At 46.8% G+C, this 20,000-nt stretch overlaps 1 protein-coding gene across 10 annotated transcripts in view; it reads left to right on the top strand.

Moving 5' to 3' along the window:
• The window catches only part of hspg2 (heparan sulfate proteoglycan 2), an 87,854-nt gene that overhangs the window by 33,694 nt on the left and 34,160 nt on the right, over positions 1-20,000 (top strand). For all 10 annotated transcript variants that reach the window (XM_031566067.2, XM_031566070.2, XM_031566069.2 and 7 more), the window contains 26 exons: positions 648-845; positions 1,080-1,199; positions 1,856-1,987; positions 2,129-2,273; positions 4,362-4,513; positions 4,674-4,814; positions 5,173-5,336; positions 5,642-5,821; positions 6,727-6,923; positions 7,111-7,258; positions 7,515-7,642; positions 7,908-7,994; positions 8,098-8,156; positions 8,312-8,376; positions 8,507-8,647; positions 9,027-9,200; positions 9,383-9,562; positions 9,778-9,896; positions 10,065-10,176; positions 10,358-10,471; positions 10,694-10,815; positions 10,910-10,993; positions 17,284-17,345; positions 17,482-17,549; positions 17,665-17,805; positions 17,929-18,120. In XM_031566067.2, coding sequence (XP_031421927.1) covers positions 648-845; positions 1,080-1,199; positions 1,856-1,987; positions 2,129-2,273; positions 4,362-4,513; positions 4,674-4,814; positions 5,173-5,336; positions 5,642-5,821; positions 6,727-6,923; positions 7,111-7,258; positions 7,515-7,642; positions 7,908-7,994; positions 8,098-8,156; positions 8,312-8,376; positions 8,507-8,647; positions 9,027-9,200; positions 9,383-9,562; positions 9,778-9,896; positions 10,065-10,176; positions 10,358-10,471; positions 10,694-10,815; positions 10,910-10,993; positions 17,284-17,345; positions 17,482-17,549; positions 17,665-17,805; positions 17,929-18,120 — 3,425 coding nt within the window. The remainder of the gene's footprint in view (positions 1-647; positions 846-1,079; positions 1,200-1,855; positions 1,988-2,128; positions 2,274-4,361; positions 4,514-4,673; positions 4,815-5,172; positions 5,337-5,641; positions 5,822-6,726; positions 6,924-7,110; positions 7,259-7,514; positions 7,643-7,907; positions 7,995-8,097; positions 8,157-8,311; positions 8,377-8,506; positions 8,648-9,026; positions 9,201-9,382; positions 9,563-9,777; positions 9,897-10,064; positions 10,177-10,357; positions 10,472-10,693; positions 10,816-10,909; positions 10,994-17,283; positions 17,346-17,481; positions 17,550-17,664; positions 17,806-17,928; positions 18,121-20,000) is intronic.

The following is a 20,000-nucleotide window of genomic DNA, read 5'->3' as shown; positions in this document are numbered from 1 at the left end:
TTTAATTGTGTTTTTCTAAGATTTATTAAGTGTGTTTTTTTGTTTAACTGTGCTTGCTTATTGGTTTGTGTGTGTGTTTTGAGTTGTGATTGAATTGAAAGCTTGCTCTGAGAGCTTGCATGTTACATGATCGCCTGACTTGTTGAGTATTGACTGGCTGTGTGTGTTTTTTGTTTGTAAGTATTTTTATTGAAAAAGAAAGGTTAACATGACCTGTCCAAAAGCGTGACATAGCATCAGATTGCTAAGCCAAAGTGATGTTTTAGGTAGTTCAGGACACTTATACTATACTATGTTAACAGTATACTATACTATATAAACAGTATTCTCCTACGGGCTAAAAGGGAAGCAAAGGCAAAAGGAGTTTTCTTGTAGCCTGGCAACCAAAGTCCAAAACATATGAACCATGTCTGCCTAAGTGGTGTTACAACAGTCACATTAATCAAGGATGTGTTTGGAATAGTTTGGATCTGGTGTTATAAATTTGTTGGAAAACTAACTTAGCTATTAGGTTTAGACAAGTACTTGAGTTTTCTTCCATTCACTCTACACTGTGCACAGTCCCAGACCGCGCAGATATTTCTATCGTATAAATGTGTTTATTTCTATGTGTGTTTACTTCTCTGTGTGTATGTGTGTGTTTTCAGAACCTACTGTCCCTCCGCGTCCTCCCATCCGGCCCATCCCCCCTGTCCAACCCGTGGGTCCTGCGCCTGGGCCAGGTCCGGAGCGCCCCCCCTGTAGATCAGATCAGGCCACCTGCCAGAGTGGGGAGTGCATCTCCAGAGAGTACCTGTGTGACGGAGAGAGAGACTGCAGCGACGGCAGCGATGAGCTCAGATGTGGTACGAGAGGAGGGGAGAGGCATGACACAAGACACACACTCTCGTGCACACATCTCTCACGTGCATATAAAGGATAAAAACACAATAATTATCGGCCATCACACATCAGGTTTATCCTAATCGCCATTGCTAATGTGTTTATTAGATTTGCTAATAGACATGTGTGTGTTTTGTGTGTGTTTTTGTGTGTGCATATGCATGCGCGTGTGTGTGTGTGTGTGTGTGTGTGAGCAGGCACACCCTCTCCATGCGAGCCTAACGAGTTTAAGTGTGCTAACGGGCGCTGTGCCCTCAAGCTCTGGCGCTGTGATGGAGACAATGACTGCCAGGACAACTCTGATGAGATAAACTGCCGTGAGTCACTCTCTGTCTGTCTCTTTTTTTCTCCTCCCTCTGTCTCTCTCTCTATTACTTTCTATGCCTCTCTCACTCTATCTCTTTCTCATAGTTTTTCTCCCAGCTCTTTTTTGTGTGTGTATTTGTGTTCAGGTTCAGGTTACTTTATTTGTACCCGTAGGTAGATTTAGTAGTAGACGAGTCAGCATCCATCTTGTCACACATTTTACAAACAGCACAGACAATTGACACACATGAAAGTGTTCAGGGTTCCAATCCTTCCTAAACCACTAAAAACTAAAGAAAAATAAATTCATTAATAAATAAATGTTGCTTCTATATCATCTGTACAAGGCTGCTGGAACAACCAGAGCACACTGGGCTCATCGGGAGGGGGAAGTGAAAGACACACGAGCTCTACCAGAGTGTTTCAGAAAGAGGGGAATACAGAGAAAAAGAATAGGTTTTTGGAACATTGAAGCTACAAAAAGATACAAATCGACGCAATAAAAGCACAGTAGAAGGTGATCATGGTTTTGTCAGTGTGGTAATAGGACAGTTTCCTCAAACAAAACAAACACTGTGTGTATGTTGTTGTCTTTGTGTATGTGTGTGTGTGTGTGTGTGTGTGTGTGTGTGTGTGTGTGTGTGTGTGTGTGTGTGTGTACCTACAGCCACTAAGGGGCCCGGGGATACCTGTGCTCCAGAGCAGTTTGTGTGTCTGAGTGACAGGACCTGCATCCCAGCCAGCTACCAGTGTGACGAGGAGCCTGACTGCCCTGACCGCTCCGATGAGTATGGCTGTGGTAAGAGACTGCTCGTGTGTGTGTGTGCACGTGTGGGGCTGTAGCAGTGTATGTGCTTGGGTTACTGTTTAGTGCATGATATGTGGTTTGTGTGTGTGAGTAAGTTGTGTATAGGCTGAAGTTAAATTTCTTTCCTCCTAGTTCCACCCACCGTCACAAGTCCTCCGGAAGAGTCCATGAGGGCCGAGCGGGGGGCTACTGTCACTTTCAACTGCGCAGCGGTGGGAACTCCCACCCCCATCATCACCTGGAGACTCAACTGGGGCCATATCCCAACCAGCTCCAGGTGAGGGCCCAGACCATCACACACACACACACACACACACACACACACACAGTCACACTCTCTGATACTCAATATGAATATGCACTCATGTCTTGCAAAATAATCGATACACACAATCGCATGAATACAGGCAAAATTGCACACACAAACACACATGCACATATACACACACTCACTATGGCACCTTAAACATGTTTAAATGGGTTCTGCTGCACCTAAAAACCAGTATGCTGACATGCTTTGATGTCAATGAAAACATGGTGTGGAAGGTGGGAGACAGAAGGTTCTGCACCTGATGTTCTTTAGTGATCTCTCTCCTGCTTCATGCTGCCTAATTGAGATCACAGACACTGGCATGCACACTTTCAGGTCATGCATACCATCCATGATGATGCACACACATGTTTTTGGCTGTTTCAGATTTTGCCTTCGTCCTTGTGAGTGAATCCTCATGTAACTGCAGATTGGTCTTGGTGACCTGTGTCTGCTGATTCCTGAAGTAGGCTGGATGTGCTGAGGGGGATGTCCTGGCGGAGGGGGTGACCTGTGGCATTTCCTCTTGTTTTGCTTCCTCTGTTGCCGTTTGTCCTCTGTCCTCGCCAGGAAGTGGCAATCGTCCCCCATGGCGCAGTTGTCTCCAGTTTGACCCGGACATGGTGGACTGTGTTTGCATTGCAACCTTGCAAGTGTGATCCTTAACGAGTCGTCTGTCTTGCAGCCCCCTGTCTGGCTCAGCTGCGGAGGCTCACACGTACAATCTGGTCAGGCGCAGTTTTCGTTTTGTGACGTTTGTCTAGCCGCTCCAAACAAACCTGCCATCTGCAAAATGTATTGTGCACAGACCCTGTTGCTCCAGCGAATTCTCAGGAATTCTGCTGGAAAAGCTGGAGGTGTAAATCTTCTCCAGACTTTTGACGTGACAGCTTGAAGTGACCTTGGCCCTCACAGCTGTCTAGGAGCAATGAGATGCAGGCTGCGCGGTGGATCACAGCTTCGGCCATGTGCAGGCCATGTTCTAGAAAGAGCTCGTGTTCGAACCCTCCAAAAGAGTTAAGAGCATGATTGAGTATGCTTTGTTTGTTTATGGAAAGGATGCTACCTAGATAAATGCTTTAGGTTGTGCAGACAACACATTTCCTTCTGAACCAGATGATGGGCACTGGCCCTGTGTTATGCTTGAACTCAGGACTTCATGGAGGTAGTGAGCACTGGTCTCTCACAGGCAGAGTCTGCTGCAGAGAAGTATCCTCTGAATCTCATAGTTGATTCGGCTTGTCTTTTATGGTCTTCAGGTGCTGATGTCAGATGTATTTGTGAGTAATATTTACTCTGTGTTGCCAAGATACCTTGCCCCTGTCTTTATGATAGCGGTAGAGGTCAGCTGGTAAGGGATCTCTCAGCTGGTAAGGGATGAACTAGGTTAAATATCAGTCATGAGGGAGGGAGAGGTCATGTTATAGTACCATCCTCTCTGCAGGATTTCCACTTGTTTTTCTCTTATCAAAACTCCCCCTGGCATCTGACTCAGTCAGTCAGTTCAAGGATGGTTCTCTGCTGGCAGATGGAGACTTTTCACACTGTCCTCCCCCGTTGCTAGGGAGCCCATCCAGTGGCAACAGCTGAATTTATTGCTCCACCCGTGGGACTAAGCCCACACACACAGCAGACACGAGGCGGGGGGGGGACTGGGACTTGTGCTGCATGTGTATTTGTAGTGTTAATGACCTGTGTGTTTGGACTGAAATACTCCATGGTGAAGTTCATTTAACAGCCCAGGTCACTCAGTGTGTTTACTCTAGGTACACACAAGCGCATTTGTCCATACACGAACACATGCACATTCCTATGTAAAGATACCCACATCAACAGGCACACATACACACACACACTTGCACACTGTGCTGATCAGATACTCAACATTCCCTTTTCACCCACAATGTCAGCCCATAGTTAGTATCCCACACACATTTTTTCACGATCAGTGGACACTTGATCAACAATTTCAGCCAGCTATGTGCAGCTATGCCCCCACAGTAGTGAGGAGACAATCCAAGCTCTGTCTGTGTGTGTGTGTGTGTTTGTGTTTAGAATCTCTATGACCAGTGAGAATGGGCGTGGCACTCTGACCATCCGGGATGTGAAGGAGGGAGACCAGGGCGCATACACCTGTGAGGCCATCAATGCCAAAGGCCTGGTATTCGCCATTCCTGATGGCGTCCTCACTCTCATTCAAAAACCAGGTACCTGTCCCTTTATGTGGTGTGTGAGAGAAAGAAGGAGGGAGGGATGGGTACCGTAGCATTAGAGGACCCCCACGTCCACAGGTCTGATCCAAAACATTGTCTCATCCCCCCTTCCCCTGTCCTCTAGTTTTGTAAAGCATTCTGTACTTGTTGCCAGGTAACTGCCCTGACGGACAGTTTACTGTAGCGGGCCGCTGCATGCCCTGTTTCTGTTTCGGCATCACCAAGACCTGCCTGGCCACGGGACGCTACCGCAACAAGATGTCTCTCAGATTCACCGACGAGGATGACTACAAAGGTATTGGGCATCTCTGTCCTTACTGGCCTGAGAGTATCATACAAATTTCAATACACTGCACTTTAAAGTATCCTCAAAACCATTCGGTAGATCAGTAGGCCAACATACTCCAATCATTCAACAGGACTTGATCCTTACAGTACTATTTGAAGTGTTTACTTTTTACAGTGTACTCCAAAGTTTGGTGCTTTTCCAATGAGTAGATGCAGATGTGCTTACATGTATGAACAGTAAACACACTGTATGATACCTTAGAACACAGTGTCTCTATCCACACACCTACCTTACATATCCCTCCTTCCCTTTCATCTCTCTCTCTCTCTCTCTCTCTCTCTCTCTCTCCCGTTGTCCCTGGCAGGAGTGAATGTGACGTTCCCGTCTAATCCCAGCACTCCCCCGCTCACCTCCACTCAGATGCTGGTCAACCCGGACGTGCTGGAGTTCCAGCTGGTGGACCTGTCGCGCCGCTTCCTCAGCCAGGAGTCCTACTGGATTCTGCCACGACAGTTCCTCGGCAACAAGGTGCCTCTCACAAATGTAGACCCGCTGAAAGGGTCCAGGAGTTATATGGCCTTAGATTGGACACAGGCCTTTTCATAGTAGAGCAGAGTAGAGTTATGTATTCAGAGAAATCTATATATGTGTGTGTGTGTGTCTATATATATATATAAACAGATTTCTCTGAACACATAACTTTTTATATAATTATATAATATATCACACACTGCCACTCACACCAACTAAAGATAATGTGGACAGATGACTAATACATTCAGATGCCACTGTATTTGAGATGAGGTATGAGCTAGATTGTGTGTGTGTTCCAGGTGGACTCCTATGGTGGCACCTTGCACTATAAGATCCGCTACACTCTGGCCCGCGGCCTGTCCCAGCCCATTGACAAACCGGACGTGATGCTGGTGGGGAACGGCCAGAGGCTCCTCTACAAGAAGGCCGGCCCCATCCCTGCACAGCGCACCAATGACAAAGAGATCCTTTTCAAGGAGGTGAGACCTCCTGAGGCGCTGGCCTGAGAGTAATTCATTAAATCTGTAGGATGTAGTTGCACAGTGTCATGTATAATTGTGAAGACTGTGTGAAGTGTGTTTTAGGTGTGTTCATTGTGAGTCAGCTGAATTGTCTTATGTGTGTGTATAGTGCATTTATTTGTGTTGTGGATGGATACGTAGGCAGGGGACAATGTTTGTATCTTTAGAATGTAGTTGCACAGTGTAATTTTTTTTTTTTTTTAATTAAGACCTTTGTCAGGTTTTTAATGGCACACACGACACACTGGAACACACACGTGCATATATGGAGGCGACACAGGACACACACACACACACACACGCAGGTAGGCCTGAGGTCGCGGTGAATTTATTTTCTGCTTTTTCCCATCCTGGACCGTCCTTCCTCAAGGACCCCCCAGGAGCAGTGGGCAGCTTTGCAGCGCCCGGGGACCAAGTGAAGTGAACTGTCCATCTTTGGTCAGGGATGGACATGAGTTCTGTTATTTTGCATGTTTTTACTGTTGGGGTTCTTAGTGGAGGAAACCCCTTGTGAACACGGGGAGAACATGCAAACTCCACACAGAAAGGCCCTGTATGGACGTGATGTACTGATAATGTGCACGATAATGTGCGTGTCTGTGGTGTTGATTAATGTATGTGCACAGGTTTGGGTAGTGTCTGTGTGAGGTGTGTCTATTGAGGGTCAGCTGAATTGTCTTATGTGTGTGTAGTGCATTTATTTGCGTTGTGGAGGGACATGTGGGCAGGGAGCAGTGAGAGTTGAGCTATAGTATATGATTGAGGTGGGAGTTAGGAGAAGAACGTGTGTGTGTGTGTGTGTGTGTGTGTGTGTGTGTGTGTGTGTGTGTGTGTGGTGTCTGATAGTGTGCTTGTCTTTGCAGGAAAACTGGCAGCACTCGTCCGGTCGCTCGGTGAGCCGTGAGGACCTGATGATGACGCTGGCCAACCTGGAGAGCATGAATATTCGCACCACCTACGACAACCACATGGTCAGCGTGGCCCTGAGTGACATCATCATGGATACCACCATTGTGGAGTTCAGCCTGGATGGGCATGCTAAAGAAGTGGAGGAGTGCAGGTGAGGAAAAAACACACGTGATCACACACACACACACACACACACACACACACACACACACACATGTACACACCCTCACACACAATTACATATGCTTGTTATTATACAAAATCAGTATTCCCTATATTCCTCATGTTCAATAAACAATTAACATATAATGTAATCTCCTCTCCTCTCTCTCTCTCAGGTGTCCACCGGGTTACTCCGGCCTGTCCTGTGAGAGCTGTGCCTCTGGTTTCGAGCGGGTCTCTGGTGGTCAGTACCTGGGCACGTGTGCCGGCTGTAACTGCAACGGCCACGCCAGTGCCTGTGATCCCATCAGCGGGCACTGCCTGGTGAGACATTGCTCTTTGCACACACACATACACAGACACATACACACACACACACACACACGCACACACAAACACACACACACACTCACACACCTCACATTCACTCACAGCTGACTTCAGCATTCATTTCACACACATGCATATCACACACACACACACACACACACACACACACACACACACACACACACACACACACACACACTGACTGGTGTACTACTGAGCGTGTGGGTACTGACACCATGCTTCCCAACAGAGCTGTGAACATAATACAGAGGGTCCTCAGTGTGATAAATGTCGACCAGGGTACTTTGGGGACCCCACACGTGGACGCCCAGATGACTGCAAGCCCTGCCCCTGCCCCTACACTGAGACCTCACGAAGGTGAGACATCACTGTCCATGGCATTATACACTCACACACGTACACACTCACACAGTCTCGGAGATATTGACCTCATCTTTACCCAATTTGTTGACCTTTAGCTCAAGCTCAGTGATTAATTAGGTTTCCAGTCAGTGCCACACTTATCTCTTGTCTCTTATTGTCTCTTATTAAGGTTGTTATGTCAGACTGTTTTTTTCCTGAAGCAATTAGCTGTGTGGTAATGCTCATTAAATAGTTATTGTATGTGTGTGTGTGTTTGCAGGTTTTCAGATACTTGTTTCATGGACCATGACTCTCAGGCCACTTGTGATGCCTGCCGGACTGGCTACACTGGCCGGCGCTGTGAGCGGTGAGGAAGTGACATCTTCGTCAACATCATCATTATCTTAATATATTGAACATCTCATGGAAGGTTTTTTTTTAATGCTAATGTGCTGTTGACATGTTTACAGATGTGCTCCTGGGTACGTGGGGAACCCTCTGCAGCCCAATGGGAAATGTGTTTTTAACTGTGAGTTCCCTCTATTGATTCCCTCTTTGTGTAGCACATTCACTACATGCTTGATTTCTTCCATATTTGTTTACGCATGTCAGGTGATTCTGATGGGCATTAACATGTTTGCTTTCTGGACTGTTCGCTCACATTTTTGTTCTTCCCTACTACAGCCAACTCCAAATGTGACAACAGGGGAACCGTCAGCTCCACCAACAGCAGGCCGTGTCAATGCAAGGTGGAGAGCACACACAACATACATAATATCAGCGGACATATCTAATCAGCAGACATTCCCTGACTAATGTTGGTGTGTCCACATGACCTGTATGTGAAGAGTAAGTGCTCCTTTGGCTGCTCTCCCCCAGGCTAACGTGGCGGGGGCGCTGTGCGATGAGTGTAAGGTCGGCGCCTTCCACCTGAGCGGCGTCAACCCCGAGGGCTGCATGCGGTGCTTCTGCATGGGCGTCACCAAGCAGTGCGCCAGCTCCAGCTGGACCAGAGACCAGGTGAGAACACACCTGCCTAATCACTCACATTCACTCGCATGCTTACACACACACACACACACACACACCCATGCGGAAACATACTTACACATGCACGCAAATATGCGCATTTATGAACAAACACACACGGAAACAAACATGCGCTTAACATGTGGTCCAAGGAACAAGTGAACATACACACACACACATACACACACTCACACATGCATACACACACACTCACAACAATGCAGACAAGTGTATTAATTCATACACAAACACACATATGTACACACTCAAGCAGACACACACACACACACACACACACACACACACACACACACACACACACACAAGAGCATGTGAGTAGGAATGTGTGTTGACACGTCTTCCCCTGCAGGTGCGTGGTGGTGTGAACGGCCAGCTCTTCGCCCTCTCCAACGCGGCCAACAGCCGCACCATCACTGATGGCCTGAGCCAGCGCGGGTCTGCTGAGGTGGTCTACCGCACCTTCTACTCCCTGCCCAACGACATCTACTACTGGGTCCTGCCCGAGAGCTTCAGGGGAGACAAGGTCAGAGGCCAACGCTTCGCCCTCTCTAATACTGTCGCCACTCACACCTCTACTGTCTTAACCCTTATGTTCCCCAACTCCCATACCTATATTGTATGTACAATATATATATATATATACGTTTTGCCATGTGACGAGAGTCTACCTTGTTTGCTAAATGTGTGTGCTTGTGTTGTTCACAGGTGACGGCGTACGGCGGGGAGCTGAGCTATAAGGTGCGCTACGAGCCACGCACTCGCACGCAGGTTATTGACGGCAAGCCAGACGTGGTCCTCCAGGGCAACGGCATCTTCCTGGAACACTTCTCCCAGAGCAAGCCTCTGCCCCGGGTGCCCACCTCTGTGACCGTGACCTTCAGAGAGGTGGGTGTCTCCTCTTCAGCCCTTTCCCTTCCCCTGCCTCAATAAACACACAAACCTTTACAGCCCCAGAGTCCACAACACCTTAGACATCGTGATGTCAGTCTTAGGTCCCTGTCCCACAGTTTTACTGTAGCCATGTAATATGTCCGACTTGATCCCAATCTGTGTGTGTGTGTGTGTGTGTGTGTGTGTGTTTTGTATGTGTGTGTTTGCAGTCTGCCTGGAGACGAGCTGATGGACAGCCTTGCACTCGAGAGCACCTCCTCATGGCTCTTGCAGACGTCACAGTCTTCATGATCAGAGCTACCTATGCAGACAACATGGCGGAGAGCAGGTACACATACACACTGTACTGCTACTACTGCAGTGTCTGAGACACAGTGTCTGACTCACATCTTTACAATCCAGTGCTCAGACATCTGTAAGAGCTGACAATCAATTTGTCTGATAACATTTTAAAATGTGTGTGTGTGTGTGTGTGTGTGTGTGTGTGTGTCTGCAGTCTCTCAGACATCCAGATGGACATCGCTGTGCCCCATAGCACAGGGAATGAGAGAGCACTGGAGGTGGAAGAGTGTGCCTGCCCTCCTGGCTACACAGGACCATCCTGTCAGGTAACACACTCACACACAACACACATGCTGCCTCAACTGATAATGACAGTACTATACCCTTTTATTTTAAGTTCCTCCTGTTTCTATCTCTTGTTATTTGTGTGTGGGTCTGTGTTGTGATGGTTTTGTGTGTTTACTTGTGCGTGTGTGTGTCTGCGCGTGCATGTGTGTGTGTGTGTAGGAGTGTGCAGAGGGATACTCACGCACTAGTTCAGGCCTCTACCTTGGCACCTGTGAGAGGTGTGACTGCCATGGACACGCCAGTGGCTGCGACCCAGAGACTGGAGCATGCCTGGTGAGTCAGTACACACACACACACACACACACACACACACACTCTCTCTTTCTCTCTCATACTCAAACGCAGACACATGCACATATACACACATATACACACCCCAACACAAACATGCACTTGTATATACTGTACACACATACACCACAATTTATGCAAATAGAGTCTGATGAGTTTGCAGTCCTTTGTCAGAAATGGTTCTTGTCTTGTGTCCTCCTCCAGGAATGTCAACACAACACTGAGGGCCCCCGCTGTGACAAGTGTAAACTCGGATTTTACGGCAATCCTGCCACTGGCGGTCCGAGCGCATGCCAACGCTGCCCCTGCCACCAGTTAACTGGCCAGTGAGTTCCCCCCTCTATTTCAGGAACGTAGTACTAAGCAAAGATTAGAAGGTTGTTCGGTTGTATTTCATGGCTCTGTGTGTGTCCCCTGCAGGCCTCCTATCTACTGCTACCAGGGCGGTGACAGCCAGCCCGTGTGTGAGTGTCCACCAGGCTACACCGGTCGCCGCTGTGAGAGGTGAGCTAGCTGTGCTGGACATGTGCTGGACATGGAAAGTGGCACTGGGGGGAGGGGGTGCAGTGCTAGTGACCCCTGACCCCAGCGTGTCCCTCTGGAGAGGTGTGGGCTCCCAGCATGTTGAGCTTGGTGTGGGGTTAGCGGTGTGCTTCAGTGTGGGTGGGATGGGAGAAGCGAAGACTAATGCCGCCCATCCCAGAGTGTGAGAGAGGTCTTAGTGAGGGTGTGGTACCGACAGTTACTGAAGCATAGCTGATTGGTCTTCCTGATGAACACAAAATGGTCCTGCTAATGAAGCAGTGCTTGAGTCCATTTCCTCTGGTTCTCTAACGTCTTTAATGGAGACCTCCAGTGGCCAGAGTAGCTAATCCGCAGACTGCTTTTCCAAAAGGAACGGAATTAGAGCTTATGAAGCAAGTCATCTGTACAAAATCATTCACTAACTAAAAACAGCACACACATGCCTTTATGCCTATGTAAGAACAAACACAGTGGAATTATTGAGTGATAATCTGAGGTGCTTTCCTAGTCAGGGAACACCCAGAAAGGTGAACTTATGTAACTGTGGATGTGACTGATCTCAGATGGATTTGAATTACCCCCTAAGGAAAATGATAGGGATACTATAAATGAATAGAGCGGTTGTTTCTATTCTTTCTTGTAAGTGTGTAGCAAACAACTGTTTTTACCTCTAAAATCTATTTGCAGGTGTCATTACCAGTTTTGTAATTATAGACATTTCCAGTTTTCATGTGTCTCAACACAGTTTATCCTCAAAGTACATTCTTCTAGAGGTTTTTAGCTTAGCATAGTAATCTGGTTCACTGAGCATAGTTCATTCAGAGAGTGTTGATTCTCTATCTGTACCAAACTGCCTGTAAAATGGAGGCAGTTTTGTGTCACACACTCACCACTTCTTCACTTGCACTTATCTACAGATGTCTCTGCTTGTTTTTTAATCTTCTTATGAGTGAAATTGAGATGTTGCGCTCTCTCGTTTGCCGATATATTTTATTCCTCTTGTTGGGTTTGGCTGCAGCCACAAGATGTCTGCTCCTTTTGGATATGTGTATTGTCTCTTGATGCACATATGACTGTATGTGGTTAAAAGGTGGTGTAGTACGGTGGACGAGCTCCTTGAGATGGCCTGATTGCTTGCTCTGTCTTACACTGTCAATCTCTTCCTCTTTCTTGCTTCAGCTGCAGTGCTTGTCTCTGAGTTATAGAAACTGCTTTCCTCTCTGCAGCCCTGTGCTCGGTTGTGCTTTATTACATGAGATTTGTGGCATCAGGGGGCTTCTGTGGTCAAGTGTTTATGCCTGTAGTGTTTTTACACACTAGATCCGAAAGGCATAAATGTCATGGTGGCAAGGAACATGTAAAATATCTCTGGCTTGTTCAACTTTGACACTCCATTTGAGTGGCAAAGGGAGTTGGGTGGCTGGAGGGGGAGGTTGTATGAAGGCTTTGATGAGCCGCTCTCTGATTTTTGGCTCTTGACATTTTGAAACGGAGCAGCCGGTCTACTGAAACCTGTGGAGATCTCTACCTGGAGGGGTATATGCCCGGCAACTGTGAGGACACAGTCTTCTTCAGTAATGAGAGCACCATTCTGCTGGATGGAAGTGGTGCTCATTCCACTGGCATGGACGAGGTGACCGCACGTCCTACAAGCAGGTGGCCCTCAAGCCACATCTTACTGTCCCCGACGCAGCGCCGGCTCATAGTCACACCACGACCCCGTCTCCCCGTTAGTCTCACGGGTGCATCTCGACCATTCCCTCTAAGCCGACAGAGCCGAGAGCGAAGCCTGGACTACCTGCTACGCTACTACTTGGACCGCTTCAACCTGCGATTGCTCATGCTGGAAGGGAACACGCTTGACATGAAAGAAACTCTTCAGATTATGGGCAACCAGCAGCAGGAGCTGAGCACTCAGCTTGAGCAGGTGCAGGGTCTGATAGCCAGCGGTCAGGTGGCAGATAAAGTGGAGGTTCTGACCAGGAACTACAGCGCCATGGAGAGTCGCTTGAACCGGCTGGAGGACAGACTGGAGATTTTGATAGATGGATTCACCGCCCTGGCACAGGAGATCAACAAGATCAAACGCACTAGGCACATCTCCCGCTCCACGCACGAGAGCAGAGGTCTGCCCCCAAGCCTTGTCATCCCTAAACTCACCACTACCTCCAGAGCTCCCACCAAACCTCACAGGAAAACAACAGCTTTCAGTAAAGTACTCTTGCCCATCTCTGTCACCAGAGTGCCTGTTCCTAAAAGTATACCCACACCAGCTACAAGGAGGTCCAATCCCAGAACTCCCTCTAAACCAGAGGAAAGGACCAAGGCTCAAAAGAGGGGCAAAGAAACGGATCCATCTCCTGTCAAAGGAGAACGTAAAACTGCAAACAGCTCAAAGAAAGAACAATCAAAATCCTCAACCTCAAAGGTTCAGCAAACCACAAAGAAAAAGACAACTACTACAACTAGTGTTAATGCTGTCGGCTCTCAGTCAAGAACTCAAAGACAAAAGCCAAGGGCTCCTCGTAAGGAGGCATCAGGGAAAGTCCACCGTATTACTGGAACACAAGGTACCAAGGCTGCCAGTACAAAATTACAAGGTCGAGAACTACAAACAGCAACAAGGTTTCAAGTGGAGCCCCCATCTCATAGGAAAAAGTCTCCTGTGAAAGAGGAAAAGAACCACTCAGCAACCAGTGGTACTGAACAAGCCAAGAGAAAGCACCAATCAGCAGTCAAGTCCCCTAGTCAAACCAAAAATGGTCATCAATCAGTATCGAAGACTCTAAGCCAAAGCAAGAAACAGCACCAGTCAGATGCCAAACCTTCTAGCCAAAGCAAGAAACCGCACCAGTCAGATGCCAAACCTCCTAGCCAAAACAAGAAACAGCACCAGTCAGCTGCCAAACCTCCGAGCCAAAGCAAGAAAGACCCATTAATCACCAAAGTTCCTCACCAAAGTAAGGTAAGGTACAAATCAGCAGACATGGCCCAAAGTCAAACCAAGAAGGAGCCTAAAATAGGTCTCAAGTCATCTAAACAAACTAAGCGAGAGAACCCATTAACAGCCAGGCCATCTAGCAGAACGAAGAAAGAGCACAAATCCGCAACTAGAGCCTCGAGTCAGACGCAGAAAAGTCACAAATCAACTGTAAAGTCTTCCAGTCAAAGCAAAAAAGAGCCCCAATCAGGTGCCCAGGCTGCTAAACAAAAGAAGATACAGGGGCAACCAGCATCTAGAGGCTCCAGCCAAACCAAGAAGAAGAAGCAAACAGCATTCAAGTCCTCGAGCCAAAACAAGAGAGAGGGCAGCCGTCACTCTAAGAGGACTAATGAAGACGATAAAGCTGGTGGACTGGAGACTGGCAGAGTTCCTACAGAGTTAGTCATTAGAAAACCCTCACATAAAAATGGCAAAGCTGAAAAGTCATATCAGTTAGATAGCCCACTTCAGAACGGTCCAAGTGAGTCAAAACACAAAACAAGCCCGAGGGAATCTACCCCCAAATCTCCCTCCTCACACAATCCCCTGAAGGAGTCAGACACAAAAGTCAAATTGAGTCCCAACAACAGGCAACACTCTCAGCCACAGTCCAGTGCCTTGGACCTTCTCAGTATTCTTCAGGGACATCACAAGGGCAACAAGAAGGACGCTTCAAATGTTGAGCTGCATATAGTTCTCGGAAGGCTGGCTGTCCCCATCAAAATCCTCCCTGATTCCTAATAAAGCCTTGGACATTAACATGAAGTTGTGATTTCACTGACACATTAAAACTGAAAAAAGGTTGCAGTGTTCTGTTTTGACAAACTTCAGCATTATGGATATCTTGGTATCTTGCACAGCCAGGACTTTGCTGACTTATGTGCTATGCTGAACTATATGGCACCCCCCTCCGCAACTATATTCACTGGAATTGCATACATCCAACAATAGTATGCTGTGAGCCTCGACATCTTATAATAACATTTTAAAGGACTTGGGAATGAATTTAATTATGCCTTATGCAATGAAAACATCTACATTTTAAGGGCTAATGTATCCTTATTTATTGGCCTCAGTGCCCAACCTGTCAGGGCCATTTCTGTCTTGTACCATGAAAAGTGTTTTAAAGTTCAGTGAAACATGTATTTTATGAGTTTACTGGAGAGCTGATCTTGCTAACTAGCATTCTAAGTGCATTGTGCTACTATTTTAGCTAGTTAGTAGATGTTTCAGAACAGACTGAAGGAGTTTTTGTTGTTGACGCTTGTGTCACTAATCTATGTGTACAATAACAGTAAAAACTATGGGCTAATCTCTATTGGAAAAGCATAAGATTTCTGGTAAAGGAAGGTCACAGTCATCATGCACACCCAATAGTTTAAAGCAAACTGCCTGGACCAGTTAAGCTTAAATCTAGGTAGGCTTTGAAATGTTAAAAGAAAAAAAGTTAATTTTAGATATAAATTATTTTAATTATTTATCCTAATCATGTTGTTAAGTACCATACACTGGATGTATTGTAGTAACATATTTACTTGCATATTTGCTTCCATTTACTGTTTTCTGTTCATGTATGTTCATGTTAAGCTGTATATATAGAAACAGGCATGTTTACTTGTACAGTCTTGATTATGTAGCTGCAGGACAGGTTTTAAAGATGCAGTCCGTGATTGGGTTTCGTTTTGCGAAATGTTGTTAATATTTGATCAAAATACAGCCCTCCCTTCCATGCTGCTGAAGCACTGTGTTGATTGGCTGGGATTGTCTATGGCTCGATTCGAGCCACTATATTTGTCTCCCATTTACAAACTGTATATGAACATCAGAATTTTTTTGAGTGCAAACACTGAACAGACAGCTAGACGTGAGGAGCGATTCACTTAATCTTACAAAAAGTGTATGGGATTAGAATCACAGACTGCGCCTTTAAGTACTTTTTGAATACTGTCATGGACTACCTCAAGGATAAGGATTTAGTGAAACTATATACAGTTGTAAGATTGTAGAAGATGTATATACATCCAATCTTGGATATATGGATAGATTTATATATTGAATCTTGTGCATTTTAAAAGAGCGATCATTACTGTCATGTCTGACTGAAGATCAATCTGTAGTCATCAAGATCATCTGAGTAGCTCACCAATAATAGCGATTCGATTTTTAATAATTTAACATTATAAAAATAAATACATTTTAATAATATAATTCTTCATGTTCTGAGCTCAACCATTCTAAGTGCAATATTTTAAATGCATTGTTGGACTTGGCATTTTTCCCAAATGGAGCTTGTTTGAACTCCTGGCCGTCCATTTTTTGTAAATAGAATTTATGGTTTATATTTCATTTATGTTTATTTACCAGTTATTTTTGTTACTGTCTGTTGTGTTGGCCATGTATTGCCATTGGCAATGACCGTTGGACCCCTCTGTCATGCATTAGTTAACCATATATCCATAAAAATTAATAAAAGACACATGAGTGTTCCAAAGCCAGTTGTAAAGTTATGAAGTTCCCCCTTGTCTGCTGGCTGCTCTTTTTGGACATCTCTGGAGCTTCCAGTGAGCAGGTAAGAGTCTCAGGACCACTGAAGAACCCCCTGGCCCAGACCGGCTCTGAGAGTAGGGGTCGGGCCTGCTTGGGCGCTGAGGCTTTCCAGCTTAAAGTCCTCGAAGGGTAGAGCTGTTCTGCAGCATTTCAGTGTTGCCTTGCTTCTTTTGCTTCAGTTTCTTTTCTTCTAGTGGTGTGTAGATGCTCTTGCTGTGTTGGTTGAATGTTACAGTGTGACTGCAGCGATGGTTTCAACATGTGTAACATGTTGAGTGAGCTATAGCCATCTCCACTGGTTGGTTGAGATGGAACTGTTGTAAGGCTCTCTCTCTTTCTGTGTTGTGTCTTTATGGGGTGTTTTGACGTCTTTTAAAGGACACTGGAGTCAATGATGTTAGGGGGTACCATGAGGAAACAAACTGGTGCTGTTCACTTTTTAAAAGCTGGTCTGCAAGGCTTTCTTCTCTTGCTTAGCAATCGTTCCCACTGTCTGCAACTGGAAAATCCTTTTCTTTGTTGTTGTATGTTGGTCTCATTCATTTGGTTTCTCCTTTTGCTTCACAACGTTGAGCACTGTACCAACTCAATATGCCAAGAGCTCAGTGTCCCAACACCTGCTGTCACACCGGATGCTCCTGCATGTTAGACACAGTGGACTCACTGGAGTTTCATAGTTAAGTACATTTGTAAAACAGAGCATGGCATGGTGTTGAGATTTTTGCCATTTCTTTTGCAGCTGTGCTCCTGGGTACGTAGGCAACCCACTAAGCGGACGGAGCTGTTCACGAGAAAATTATGGTAAGTGTTTGTGTTCCCCAAACAAACATAAGTGTCGAGTGCTTCCCTGCTGTAGGAGGTACTCCTTACAGAAATAACCGCTGATGATGGCTGTTTTGTCCTGTCTGATGACTTTCAAATGTTATCTTCTCTACAGGAAACTGCTTCCAGTGCGACGACAAAGGAAGTGAAGGTTGCAGTGGCAACGGTGCCTGCCGCTGCAAGGCAAGAGGATGACAGCAGAGTGTTTTACCTGCATTTAAAGACCTTCTCTATGCATGCTGACTCTCTTATTAACACATGGTTACGTGTGTATGTTTGTTAACTTGTGTGTTTTCAGATGAACGTGGAAGGTCCGTACTGCTCCAGCTGCAAGCCCAACAGCTTCCACCTGAGTCCCCTGAACAAAGATGGCTGCCTGTCCTGTTTCTGCATGGGCGTGGTCCAGAAGTGCGCCAGCTCCACTTACTACAGAGATGTGGTACGAAAGGGGGTTGGGAGAGGTTAAAAGCCATAACCGTATACCAGGAAGCTAACCTGCTGGATTGCTGGGAGATTGTCTGCTTAAAATGCCCACCCCCCTCCCCTCTCTTCATCTGGCTAGGTGTCCACCTCCTTCACGCCCAGAAACTTCCACGATTTCTCGCTGGTGAACCGGCAGGGCAGCACGGTGACCACCAACGGCTTCAGCGTGGAGGTGTCCACAGAAGGCACCCGCCTGTCCTACAGCCACTTCCAGCACCTGAGCCAGGAGCCCCACTACTGGCAGCTGCCTGGACTCTATAAGGGAGACAAGGTAGTGTTCACCTCACCTTCAGACAGCTCTGTCACTTCCCCCGGACCCACTCTCCTCCACACGCTCTTCTATCTGAATTCTTTCTCTGTCTCTCTGTCTCTCTGTCCAGCTGTCTCCCTTTTTACATGCTTACTCTTTTCCTCCTTGCGTTGGTGGAGGACTTTATTCCTTTCCTCTGAGAAAGCAGACAGAGGTGCACAGAGATCCGGTGTTCAGGTCAAACACTTTTAGGCAATGAGGTTACAAGGTCTAGTGTGGCCGTGCTAATGTGGAGAAACACATTGCCGATTTGTTTCCATCGCCGACGTCTCGAGTTTCATTGGTGGATAAGCAGTCTGTAGTGCAGATGTTTCTGTTTGAAATACCAGTAACCATGACTACAACCTTTTTTTAGGAAGGAACCAAAAAGTTGACTCGATTGAGGCGAGCACCCCAGGTAAAAGGCTTAGATAGAGAGTTTGTATGTTGTATGTGTGTAAAGTGTGTGTGTGTGTGTGTGTGAATATTTGCTTGTGAGCTAATTGCACTGACCCTGACTACTCACTGTGCTCACAAGATCCTTTGAAAGAGTTCTCTGAAGGAATGCCATAGACATCCAAGCAATGCTGAGTTGCTCAGTCTGTTGGATGGTTTGCACTTGTAATGTAATCCATGAAAGAAATGTTCATTGTAGATGAACATTAACACTGGCTCACCACAACTAATAGTTTGAAGTTTTGAAATCCTTTGTGTGTTCCAACACCTGCATGTGTTTCGTAAATGAACATAATACTACTTATTAAACAGTTGCAACATCGACCATTTTTTGTGGTGGTCTTTTACAGTAAACATTCCCAGCACTCCTCCCCCTCCTGTTAACAATTTAGGGCTCTGCTCAAGCAACTGTTTCAGTGCTTTCCGATGTTTAAGAGGTCCAGCAGTTTCCCCCCATGAAAAACCCCACAGTAAACCAGTTTAGCTATTCATTCCTTTTTTCCAGTAAACCTGCCCACTGCCCCTCCTAGTTAACCACTCCACTGCCCTCTGGCCCTCCAGGCTGTGGCACACTGTCTGTGGAGCACTAGAATACTAGCACGAATAAAGTTACAGAGAGACTACTAACTCATGACAAACCCCAGCAATGGGAAAATAATGTTGTCAGAGGCCCATGAGGAGCCAGCCTGCCACATTGTTTTGCTTTAATAATTCAGCCCCCTCTGACGTCCCCTGTGTCATAACACATTCATCTGACTCCTGAGCATGATCTCGCATGCAGCCCTGCTCGTTTTTGTGCATGGTTAGAACCATCCCTCCCCCAGTCCCGTAAAAAAAGCACTACTGTGGCTCACTCCGTCTCCTACGCCCTAGTGGCCTTCCGATGAGGCGCATCAGCAAGACGAGGATGTCTGGGCTATCCTCTCCAATTTCAGCCGCCCGCTCCCTCCCCCGCCCATCGCTTACACCTCCTCCAGGGACGGGGCCCTGGGCTCCCCCTATGCCCACCCTCCAGGCTCGGGGGCCAAGGCCTCCAGTGTCTCCTCTGGCCGCAGCAAAACCGGAGGGGCCCCTGGCACCTCTGGTCACCTCCACAATACAGAGCACCCAGCACAGGTACAGTACTCACCCCAGAGTCTGGCCCAGTTACCCTACAGACTCTGATTGGGGGGCTATGGGTGGATCCATAAAGGCACCTCCACAGTAAGGCCTTCAGTGCAGATTGTGTGTGTGTGTGTGTGTGTGTGTGTGTGTGTGTGTGTGTGTGTGTGTGTGTGTGTGTGTGTGTGTGTGTGTGTGTGTGTCAGTCACATAGCCATAGGGTGTTTTTCTATGACTCATTTGCTGCCCTTTAGGCCTGAGTGTGAGTCAGTGAATTCTGTGTCAGTGTTTAAATAGCTCAGCTG

Source organism: Clupea harengus, chromosome 4, assembly GCF_900700415.2.
Source record: "Clupea harengus chromosome 4, Ch_v2.0.2, whole genome shotgun sequence".
Taxonomy (NCBI): Eukaryota; Metazoa; Chordata; class Actinopteri; order Clupeiformes; family Clupeidae; genus Clupea; species Clupea harengus.
The sequence above is the reverse complement of the archived record's forward strand: the minus strand, read 5'-3'. Positions and strand labels throughout refer to the sequence as shown.